Source organism: Falco biarmicus, chromosome Z (assembly GCF_023638135.1).
Source record: "Falco biarmicus isolate bFalBia1 chromosome Z, bFalBia1.pri, whole genome shotgun sequence".
NCBI classification, from domain to species: Eukaryota; Metazoa; Chordata; class Aves; order Falconiformes; family Falconidae; genus Falco; species Falco biarmicus.
In genome coordinates, this window is record NC_079311.1 from 56782385 (window position 1) to 56793842 (window position 11458).

Consider the following 11458-nt stretch of genomic DNA (forward strand, 5'->3'; position numbering starts at 1 on the left):
AGTTACTGAAAGTTCAAAGCAGAAATTACCAGACACCCCACCAAGATAACTAGTAATACATTGATAATAGCAGATAAAAGAATAAGTATATTCTGAAGGCATGGCATTCTTGCCTGTGAGATAGTAGAGACAAAACAGAGATCAGGAACACATCTATGCTTGTAGGTAATCTCATTTTATTGAATGGTTTGAAACACTGCTTAAAATAACGTTACATTCTGTATATGCATTTTCAATTTTTAAAAATTGGTATTTTTTTCAGAAGAGAAAACATGCATATTTATGTATACAATTTTGAGATAAAACAAAGAATTACATTTACAGCAGAAATTCATCTTTACAAATCTTTTCAGAGAAAGGCAGGCAGAAGCAATTCTGCAGAAGGCAAAGCATACAAAGTTTCTACACTGAAGGTATAGTTAATTCATTGAGAGATATTAGAAACTGCAGAAGAAGGTCGTTTAAGGATGGATTCAACTGAAAATGACAGGGGCTCAGTTGTTGAAAGTTTTATTGTGGCCTGTTTGGCCCCAAAGAAGTCTTTTGCACATTTGTCTATTGTAAGCTTGTATTTTTGGTTCTCTTTAATGGCACACTCTCTGTATTTCTTGGAAGCATCTTCAAAAGTCTCTTTCGTAAACGATGTTCTCAACTCTGCTCCTGATCTGTCAGGAAACGTTTGGTGGAACAGTGACTGAAATGAATTGTATTTCAGAGGTGGAGGGGGCTTGCTACTGGTTTTGCTGATCTTGCTTAACACCTGCTCTTGAGGAGCCAGAGAATCCTTATCAGAAATCTGAGAGAAAGTCCTTTTTGGAGGAGAGAAAGCTGACCTCTCACGAGTTTCTTGAGGAAGGCACGGTATCTCATTACATGACTGCTGAACATCTTGAGTGTGGGTCAGAACAAGTGAATTTTCCAGTTTTGGAGACATGATGTCATGTTCAGTGTTAGGACAGTCCTGACTTTGTGAGACTTTGGCATCCCAGCCTGCCCCAGGTTTGAGAGCTTGGACAGTAGTAGCATTTAACAGGCACTGCTGGTAGAGAAAAGCATCACTAATGGGGCCACATTTCGGCCACACTAAGAACCTAGAAGACAGGGGATACTGCCTGTAGGTAGTAGCTACACCAACATTTGACGAAATTAGTTCCATGTTGCTGGATCCTGAATACTGCATGGTTAGATCAAGGCAGGCAGGTAAAAAATTGCAAAACTCCTTGTTTGGAGTATCAACTTGAGTAGTGTTGAAGGGCGTTTTATACGAATTGTATTCAGCTCCATGCACCATGCGGTTAGGGAGAAAAAGGGCAGCTGCTTGTGTAGCTTCCATCATCTCTCTCTCTTTAAACTCCCTCTCTAACATAATGTTCTCCAACTCTTTATCAGCAAAAGCCCGTCTCTTTCTCATCCTGTCACTTACAGGGGGTGGCAAGGGTGAATTCCCTCCCAGGTAAGGGTCTGTTGGAATAGGACGGTAACCTAAAACAATAAAGCAGCATTAGGAACGAAGCTGCATAAGACAAACATTGAAGCTGTGTTTGTAAAAGGGCTCTGCTGGAGACAGTCCCGCCACACGCCAAGCACTTGTTACAAACCCTGGACACTGTCAGCTCCTACTGGAGTTACCATGCCACAGGCACATTCAGTACAAATTAAGGAGATAACCATCGTTTTTTTAAAAAATACAGAGAGTATTCCAATATTTCATTTCTTCTGAAATAAAAGAGAACCTTGATAAAACAGAAATCCAGTCTCCAGTATATTCAATTACCAGCTAACTGGATTCATTTAATATAACTGATAGGGTCCAACCCTGTTTGTTCTACCCAGACAAGTAATCCCATTGAATTAATGGAACTACTTACATGAGTAAGGAGAACAGGATTTTACCCGTTTTCACTCCCATTCCTTTCACACGGGTTTCCCCATTGCCAAGGAAGATACCTATACCTACAGCTGATGCCTTTTCTATTATCTAAAGATGAATGACTATGTACACATTGCTACCGATGGTAGAAAATTCCAAGGAGAACTAGAAGAAAAGAAAAAGAAAGTTAAGATAAATTACAGGGAAGAATACAGAAAGATTTTTTTTTTTTAAAGAGTGAACTGTAGGTGAAAGTTAAGAGGTTTCTAACAGGACAAAATTTCAACAGCACTTGCACAGGCCGAGAAAAGAGATTGCTATTGGGAGGTGGCGGGGTAGCAAGCTAGATTTGAGAATCATAATGCTTGACAGGGCTTCAGTTTGGAAAGCAATTAAGGCAGACATAGAAATAAATTTGGGCACGATCTCAAGAGGGAGTGGGGAACAAAAAATACACCCTCTCACCAAAATATCCATCTTTAAAATTACATTCTTCCACAGTTAACAGTTTTGACTGGGGAAAAAAAATGAGCGGCCTACTTATGCATATATTACTATTGGTAATGCCACAAACAGTGCTGCTGTGTTAGGCATTCAGATCAAAAGAAAAAAGAAAAAAAAAAAAAACCAAACGAACTTATTTACTCATTTCCTGGTAAAAACACCCACGAATAAACTACCCTGCCCTGCAAAACGCCGCTGGGTAGTCATGTAAAAAGAATGTCAGCTTGTAACAGTAACTCTCAAATTTCAAATTACCGTTGCTAGCATTTCAGGCATTATTGGGGGGAGGGGGGGGCGGGGGCGGGAACTGAAATTCTGCCACACCGATTCCAGCTACGAAGGGCAGACGGCTCCGCCGCCCGGCGCTGGCACTGGGGAGCATTTTAAGGCCGCTCCGCGTTTATTTCGGAATATAACGCTGCATTTCCCCGTGCCCGTGAGCAGCCGCGCCTCGGACGGCAGGTACGGGTTTTCCCGGGGCAGACCGCGGTTTCCCCCGCCGCCGGCCGGTGCTGCGGAGATGGGGGCAGCCCGTGGAGGGGCGGGGGATGCTCTTACCTTCCAGGATGCTTTTGGCCAGGAGGCTGGGCGTCCGGACGTGCCTCTGGTAGACGGCTTTGCGCTCCAGGCTCACCTGCTTCCCCAGCAGCCCTTTCTTGTCCTGGGAGAGTGACCGGGCGGCGCTGTCAGCTCGGCGGCCGCCCGCCCCGTCCCGTCCCGACCGGACCCATCCCGTCCCCTCTCACCTCGGTGGCCTGCTGCCGTCGGAGAGCCACCTGGGCGGCCATGACGCGTTGCCGCTCCACCACCAGCAGGCAGTTGGCGCACTGGCAGTCCCGCCAGCGGCAGAACCGCTTGTGTCCCTTCAGGCACGACACCACGCCGTGGTTGCGGCACCGGGCGCACTTGGGCGTGCGGCTCAGCTTCCGCTGCTCGCTCCGCCGCGGGGCCGCCGCCGCCACCGCCTCCTCGCCTTCCTCCTCCTCCTCTTCCCCGTCCGGGCCGGCGCTGCTGCGTCGCGCTCCAGCGGCCTCGGCCGCCTCTGCCTCCACGCTCTCCACGTCGATCTCCCAGTCGGTGGCGGCCCGTCCTTCAGCCATGGATCCTCGGCAGCGCAACTGCAAGAGAGGGGTCAGGCTGCCCGCCCCCGCGGCGGGACGGCAGCCGGCGCACACGCGGCTTCGGAGGCACCCGCCGCAGCCCAGCCCGCAGGGATGCGCCCCCGTAGGGAAGTCATAGCTGAGCCCGCTTGGGATGCCTTACCATCCGCCCGGGTCTCTTCCCCGTAGCCCACGCAGGGCTCAGCTGAGCCTCGACGGCCGCTTCCTTCCCCCGCCCGTCCCGGCTTGCCGGGGAAGTGTGCTTGCCCGCCGCAGGCAGGAGCGCGTCTCCAGCGGCGGAGTATGCGGCAGGGACCGCCCCAGGCCGATGCCCGGCGCCGCTGGGCTGCAGGGCAGTCATGTCCTCGCAGGGACCCGCTTATTCCAGGATCCTAACAACCCTCCTGCCCACTGCGTTCAGACTTACGGGACAGGTAGGGAACACCTGCGCTTCACACACCGCCGCTGTCCGCTACGGCTGCCAGGGGCCGTACGGCCTCCCGGAGCTTTACACGGCGGAACCCCCACCTTCTCCCACCCCACCTCCCCATCCTCCCTCACTTTGCACTTACTCAGGTTCGGTGTCTGAGGCCAGCAGGCGGTGCAGGCAGCTCGCAAGGCCGCCGCTGACCTAGCCCAGCCGGAGGCAAGGGGCTCCCGATGCCCGCACCCGAGGGCGTAAGGCTCCCCGAGAGTCGAGCGGGGCCGCGCCGTCGGGGCGTCGCCGCCTCGCAGGTTGCCGGGCCGGGCCTGGCCTGGCCGTCCGGGCCCGTGGGTGCGCGCCCGCTGCACCAGCGCCGGTGCTGGCACCCGCCGCGCCCACGCCGCGCCCGCCCCGCAACACAGCGCCCAGCGCGCCGGCCCCGCCGCGTTATCAGCGCCGGCCGCCGTCGCCCGCGCCGCCCATTGGGCCCGCGCCGCGCGGCCGCAGCTCTGATTGGCCCGCGCTCCCGCCGCCCCGCCCCCCCAGCGCGTGTGCCAGCCGCCAGCCACTCGCTCGTGGGTGCGGGCGGGCGTGGGGCGCGGGGGGCGCGGGCGGGGCTGCGGGGACCGGCACCGCACCGGCACCCCGCCGGCACCGCACCGGCACCGCACCGGCACCCCGCCGGCACCCCGCCGGCACCGCACCGGCACCCCGCTGGCACCCCGCCGGCACCGCCGCGCCCAGCGGGAAGCGTAAGCGGGGCGAGGGGGGTGTCGGTGTCGGTGAGTTTTAATTTCAGGGCAAAATAGGAGGGGGGAACGAAAGAAAGGGAAAAGAGACGGTAACGCGCGTGGCCGTGGCAGCGGAGAAACCGGCTCCGCGGGCCAGCGGCGCCGCCGTCGCCGGAAAGCGGGCGGGGGTCGCGGTGCGAAAGGCTGAAGCAGCCGCGGCAGGTTTCGTTTGCGGCCGTTCGCGTGGCCAGCCCCGCGAGCGGAGGGGTCTGCTGGCAATGACTTTTTTTCCGAGTCTGAAAATGCAACGGAACCGGCGCCGTCTTCCTGCTCTGCCGGGAATTAAGGCGACGAAAAATGCTCGTTTATTTTTTAGCGTCCCGTCCTGCCCTCAGCGGCCCTTCCCACCGAGCACTGAGCTGCTGAGTAACTCTCTCCCTCCGCTCTCTGTCGGGTGCTCTCTTGGGAAACTGGGGGACGCCCCGGTCTGCCACAACAGGGGGCGATCGAAAATGCCACGCACAAAGGCTCGGCCGTGCCAGCGCGGTGTTAGAGCTCGGTACTGCCGTCGGTAAAAGCGGGAATTCCCACAGGATGGAAGCGGGCAAAATACACCTCTGCCCCCTTCAGCCGCGGGCGGGGGAAGAGGCAGTGAAACAGAGTATTCCCGGGGGGGGCGGGGGACGGGGGGAAAAAAAAGGTCGTGCGGGGAGAGCATCAGTTCCCCGCCAGCGTGCCGATCGAAAACTAACGATAGGCGGAACAGGCGGCCGAAACTGTTCTCCGAAAAGGGGAAATATTTTGCTTTTTCCCCGAGCAGCGCGTTTGTATAATAAATACTGGTAATGTTCATGTATATAATAAACACGAGGGCACCCACTCACGGTGAGCACACGGACGGGATGCCGGCCACCTGTTCGGCATGGAAAAACCCTGCTCCTGCAGCCCTCCGAGCGGCGCGGACGGCCCGTGAGGCGGCGGGACGGGCGTGGGCACCGCCACCGCTGCTCGCCCGCCGCCGCCGGGCTAGCGCGCCGGCCGCTTCCCTCGCCCCGCTGGCGGCGGGCACCTGCGGGGGGGCGGTAGCGTTTGTCCCCCCCGGGCCGCACCGCCTCCCCGTGCTCAGGCCGGGAGAGCGGGGAGAGGGAAGCGCATCCCCCGACGGCAGGTACGACTCATCCCAAAAGGGAGCGTGGCTACTGTTTGAATTACAAGCATGACTAAAAGGCAAATACCCAAGGAATTCCACTTTCCCCCTTGAGGTCCCTCTTAAAAGGCACAAGCATGACAAAGAACCTGCTAGGTTAGGAAACAGGAGTCCACTTTGCTTGTAAACCGACACCAAATTACAAAGTGCGATTCTGCGGGCCACTGGAGTAAATTACAAAACAGTTCGCCTCCTGTTTATTTTATCCACAGGGAGCTGTGAAACCCAGCCATGATTTTAAAGCGTGTTTGTATAACTTTCTTCTTCTGCTCCTCTTGTTTGTGCCCGGCTCCGCAGCGCGTTTGCGCTCCCCTCCAGCCTCTCTCCCCCTTCCCGCCGGGAGGGAGAGGTGCCTCCCGTCCTCCAGCGGGATGCACCCGCGGGAGGTGGAGGGGGGGAGCGGCCTCCGGCGTGGCTGCTCCCGCTCCTGTGCCGCCGGGACTACGCTCCCGCTCAGCCCCCTGCTTCGGCCCGTGGTGTCAGCCGTGCCTGGCGTGAGCAGACAGGGCCAAGACGCCGCGCCGTGCTGGGAAAGGCACTGATTTCCAGGCGAGGGAAGGCAGCGAAGCCCGCGATGCGCAAGTGTGTATCCACCTGCCCCTCTATAACGCTCTCCGCTGGAGCGCCCCGCCGTCCCGCTAACCCCGGGGCCCACGGGTCTGCGTGCCCGGTACTGCTGGGATGCTCCCAAGCTCCTTCAGAGCCTCCTCCGCACACCCCGGCCTGTGCCGCCCCACACCTCGCGCATTGCCACGGGGCTCCCCATCGTCCCGTCCCCCGTTCCCCCCTCCCTCATTGCCTGAGACGGGGTGGCGATGTGCCAGACCCCGCTACGGGGCCGGGTCCTCAGGCCGCGCACGCGGCGGTGGGTGCCGCACCGCTTGCGGCAGCGTCCTGGCCCGCGAAAAGCGGAGAGGGAGAGCAGCTCCGGGGCACGGCGAAGGCTGTAGGCACGTCTCCCTTGAAAGCTGCCGGCAGCGGGGCGCCCAGCGCTGGGTCCTGCTTTGCATTGCTCTCCCGGGCGGCGGGGACGGCGGGCGTGCCGGTGCAGGTGCCGCAGTCCCCCCGCTCCTCGCCCCCGGTCCTCCCTCCCACCCGCGAAATGCGCTGGAGCGGTGCGGGCAGGCTAACCCAGCAGCACCCCGGGGCCGTCCCCCGGCAGGAATGCTTTGATGGTGCCCTCTCCCCGCGCCGTCGGGAGCAGATTACATTGCCAAAGGCGGGAGATCCCCGCCGCTTGTTTGGCCAGGGATGTTACCAGTTAATCTGAAACAAATTGTCTCAGCCCCCGCCCGCCGGCCCCCTCCTCCCCCGGCCCGGGGTCCCGGCCCGCGGCTCCCGCCGTGCGCGCCCCGGAGCGGCGGCGGCAGGAGCCCGTCCCGGCACGCTTTGGTCCAGGATCGGGCCCTGTACGAAAGGCTTCGCCTTCGCGGAACATAAATTGCCACGTATTTTGCTCCAGCGAAGACGGTGAGATTTCCCAGGTGATCTCAATTGCGGGGTGTTGGGGGGGGGGGGGGGCGGCGGTGGCGAGAACAAAGAGATCACCTTTCCCAGTATTATCTGACAAGTAAAACCCGTGATTTCTTTTGCATTTTTCTTCCATAAATATTTTTTTTCTACATCAGACTCCCTCTGTCTCTTGTAAACAGCACTTACACTAAGGTAAACTTTAGTAAGACTTTTATCCATGATACAGACCTTTCTAAACAGATTGTACCTGAAAACGCTTCAAACAAGCAAGTTTCAGGGTTTTATGTACGTGTTTTAAACAAGAGTTTAATTGTTTGGGTTTTTTTTTATACAATGCTACCTAACATATTTGTAAAGATGCTAAGTACAGAGTCAGGGGAGGAATTTTTTGTTATTCCTGCATGTCAGTCACATAAACATAATAAATACATATAATAAAGATGTAAGAAATGTCGAGGTAACATGTTCAGTACAGCATGATATGGAAGCAAATGTTATTGACTGTGACAATGATTCCACTGTTTTTGTAGGAATGTTTGCTTTGGCAAGGAGGCCAAGGGTTAGCCTTTATAGGGAGACTCATGTATCCTACCAGGATAATCTTCAGTCATGTAAAACTGTGTTGATATCAAAAGCAGTAACAGTGAGCAGAGCAGAATCACTACTATGGGTACAGTTAGGGAAAGCCTGATGGGAAGTCTTCGGAAAGTTTCCAATAGACATAGACAACTTTGGATCAGGCACAAGGTGCAGCAAAATTTACCATTTATGTCCCGTTTCACCCTGGCAGCTGCCTGGAAGAAGGGATGAGCTCCCAGAGACGAGGAAGAGGTGCGCCATGAAGGAAGTGCGTGTTCGCCCTCGGTGGCTTGGGGGCTCTGCCGGCTCATCGGGGCTGCACCAGGGAGGCACATTCTGGCCCGCACCTCTGCAAACAGGACCGTGGTGCAGGTGTGGTGACCACCAGACAATGCAAGGAAGAAACACAGCTCAGTGGAACTAGAACTCCCTCTTCTGCAGCCTCCAGGTTCATGGCCAGGGGGTATTGGGGCAGACCTAGAGAGACTCCAAGTCAATACCAGTCAAAACAGTCCTTATCCAATCCTGCGCTGAAATTTTGAATTTAAAAGAAAAATGCCATGAGGAGAGCTTGTGTGCCATCCACAGCAGCTTTGCTGTGGCTCGTAAACAAGGCTGACCTTCAGTTTGCCAGCATTTTATAAGCCAGTAGACATTTGGCAGGTCTCTTGCTAAAATGTACTAGAAAGTTGGATCAGCTTTCAACATGAATATCAAGAATTCACTATACAAGCAGCGAGCATAGCAAATTGTCAAGTCAGCAACTAACGTACCTCGCTATAATCTTCCCAAATGTCTTAAGTAGTTTGGCAAATCTCTTGTTGCAATAAATTCTAGTGAAGTTTGGGGTTTTATTTTTTTTCAACATATGGCCTTAAAAAGTGACTTAGCCAAGAATATTTTTAGAGTCACTACAGAGTTTGCTGGAGATGTTGTCTCAAAACTTGTTTGCACTCTGGCAGTTTTATTCAAATGTCAAACAGATGCAGAAAGTGTGGGGTTTGGGATTTTATTTTACAGTCCTGGAAAGTAAAGGTCAAGCTTCTGCAATGTAAATTGTTTTTTTGATTGCCATATTTTAGCAGAACAGCAAGAAGTTTTACCAATAAACTGTTTGGGGGGTGGTGGTGTGTGCCCCCCTTAGGTTGCATTACAATCATTTGCAAAGCACCAGCAAGACACCTGCTAAATCAAGTAAGTTGGGTAGGCTATGCTGTGCTTAGCAGTAAAAATTCAATCACATAACTATAATTAGATAGTGTTCTCATTTACTAGGTAGTATTGCCACCTCTCAGTAGCCTTACTGAAATTAATAGGATGACCTGAGGTATTAATCAGCATGAAAAATAGCATCAGAATCTGGCAATGTATCAGTTAAATTAGGCCAGACAGACTCAGGCTATACTGATAACATGCAGGTATCTGGGCCACACTAAAGGCTGCTTGTTATACTCCTGCTAGCAGGGAAGTTTGTAGAACCATTTACAGAGTGTGATTACCACACCATGTAAACACAAGTATCGGACTCCAGCTCATTATGGGTCCCCTGTGGAGCAGGCAGTTGTCTGAGGTGGTAGAGGTAGAAGAGGTGAGTGGGACCTGCTCAGCACTCACAGCATGTAAGAGTGAATGTGAGACAGTTCGATTTGGCTCTCTAAAAGCTGTGCAGAAAGCACAGTGTACTACATCCCCATCTGTGACGTTTTCACTGAAGCTCTCTAAAGGATTTTGCCATCTACCTTCCTGAGAACCTGAAAATCAGATGAGCCTTCACTGTAACTCCACGGACCAGGAGATCTGTCTACATGGCACACAGATATGTGTAGGAACTATGAACTCCCATTCATTTGGTTCTTGGACATCAATTAAGGAAACAGGAAAGCAAGAGATGAACTCCCAATGCAGCAGATGTGATGCTGATACATCCTGAAGTCCTCCCATACTTAAAAGGAAGCATTTATGGGTGCAGGGGCCCCTTCCAGAAGATTTTAGGTGATGTTTGAGGTATCTGCAGCTATACCAATAAAATCTGACCCTGTTTTGTTGGGAGTTTTTTTCCTTTTTTCATTTTCAGCTAGTACTTCAGCACATCTTCTGTTTTGCTTTGTTGAGTCTAGGTTCAAAGACAGCACCAGGAGAATCAAAAAGTACATGAAGTACAGAGGTAGAAACAGGCATTTTTAGTACTCAAACCCAAATAGCCTGGCAAAACTTGGAATCCAGGGCATTTTCCAGTATACTGCACTTGATCCACACATCGTTCCTACCAAGTATTTTGAAGGAGGGAAGAGCATGGTTGCTGCCAGCCTTCGTCTCTTTGTCTCAACTGCCATCACTGGGACCTCCACCTCCCCTCAGAGTCAATATACATGGAGGGGTGACACCAGGGTCACCTTCTGAAGGGATGGCATTGCCACTACAGGAGAGGAGCTGGTGCCCTGGACACAGCACCTATATGTGCTAAGGGACATTCAGGAATATCTCATTTGCTGTTTGTCTTGCCCTGCCTTTGGTGCACTCCTGATTGCGGTGCTAAGCAGTGGTTTTACAAATACTTTTGTTGGCCAGAGATGCCTCTGCCCCATCTTGTGAACATGTCCCTTTGAAGTATCCATTTTTGTTCTGACTTACAGAAAGGAAAGGGAAACACGGGAGCTTCAAACTCTTTTCCTCCCACAAGTGCACCTGCTCCTTGACTGGCTTGAATTTGACTCTTGGAATAGGTATCCTGGTCATGTCTTTAGGCAGAACCCATCCTGACAGGCATTTAGCACTGTGGCCCAACATATGGCCACATGTCAGATTTATCTGGATATGCTGTTTTCTGAAATCATCAAAGAAAAAGCAAACAATACAGTAAATTATTCCTACATTAATAGACCATTGCTAGTGTGGAATGTATTATAAATATGTATTTCATGAATCCTGTGTTTATTATTGTAAACACAAATCTAGGTGAAAATCTAAGGCATAAAGTCTTCCTGAAAGGTGCAGCTATTTGGTATTCTGGGATCGAACTCTTCCCTTCATTCCATACAGACACCCCATTGAAATCCTTTAGATTAAATGGGCATAAGTCTGAGTTTAACATATTGCAGATGTGTACATATATTAAGAACATTGGATGCATTGTACTAAAATATGCTATTTTACTTATGGTATTTTTTCAGCACTTATGATTACTTGCAATAATGAAAAAGACTATTCCACAAACTGTGCTAAGATCATATGACATAGTGAGCACACTGTCATCCACTTCGTGATTTAACATCTGTGACACTTTGGTAATTTGCGGTCTTTGGCCATCTAACATGATACTAACTACGCAAAGTGTCAAACGACTCTACATAAAATTAACCAATTCTAGGAGTAAAGGGCTTTAACCAGCTCTGCTGAAGTCAACAAAAAACCTCCTGTGCCAACTGTCGGGGAAGTTGGGAAAGGCCCATATTTAATTTGTTTTGACTTAGAAGACAACGCACTGTTGAGAGATTCAGCCTTCCCTGCATGACCAGTTTGCTGGCAGTATGATCCACAAAACACTGGGCTTAAAGAGCTGCTTGCCAATTC

At 52.4% G+C, this 11458-nt stretch overlaps 1 protein-coding gene across 2 annotated transcripts; it reads right to left on the reverse strand.

The window, feature by feature from the left end:
• Nucleotides 1–330: 330 nt before the first annotated feature.
• On the reverse strand, nt 331–3474 carry DMRT2 (doublesex and mab-3 related transcription factor 2). Of its 2 annotated transcripts, XM_056325208.1 has the most exons (3): nt 3121–3474; nt 2933–3035; nt 331–1482 (listed from the first exon to the last, which is right to left on the reverse strand). In XM_056325208.1, exons 1-3 carry the CDS (start codon nt 3472–3474, stop codon nt 425–427), a joined length of 1515 nt encoding a protein of 504 aa, XP_056181183.1. In that variant the 3' UTR covers nt 331–424. The 2 variants fall into 2 exon arrangements, 1 of the variants encoding a protein (XP_056181183.1); XR_008819529.1 differs by lacking the exons at nt 331–1482; nt 3121–3474 and adding an exon at nt 1939–2035 and having other exon boundaries at nt 2933–3030.
• Nucleotides 3475–11458: the final 7984 nt, after the last annotated feature.

Coding starts and splice junctions, on each gene's coding strand:
- DMRT2 (XM_056325208.1), bottom strand. CDS start 3,474: ATGGCTGAAGGACGGGCCGCCACCGACTGGGAGATCGACGTGGAGAGC. Junction 3,036..3,120: donor GACGGCAGCAGGCCACCGAG/GTGAGAGGGGAC, acceptor TCACTCTCCCAG/GACAAGAAAGGGCTGCTGGG. Junction 1,483..2,932: donor GGCCAAAAGCATCCTGGAAG/GTAAGAGCATCC, acceptor TTATTGTTTTAG/GTTACCGTCCTATTCCAACA.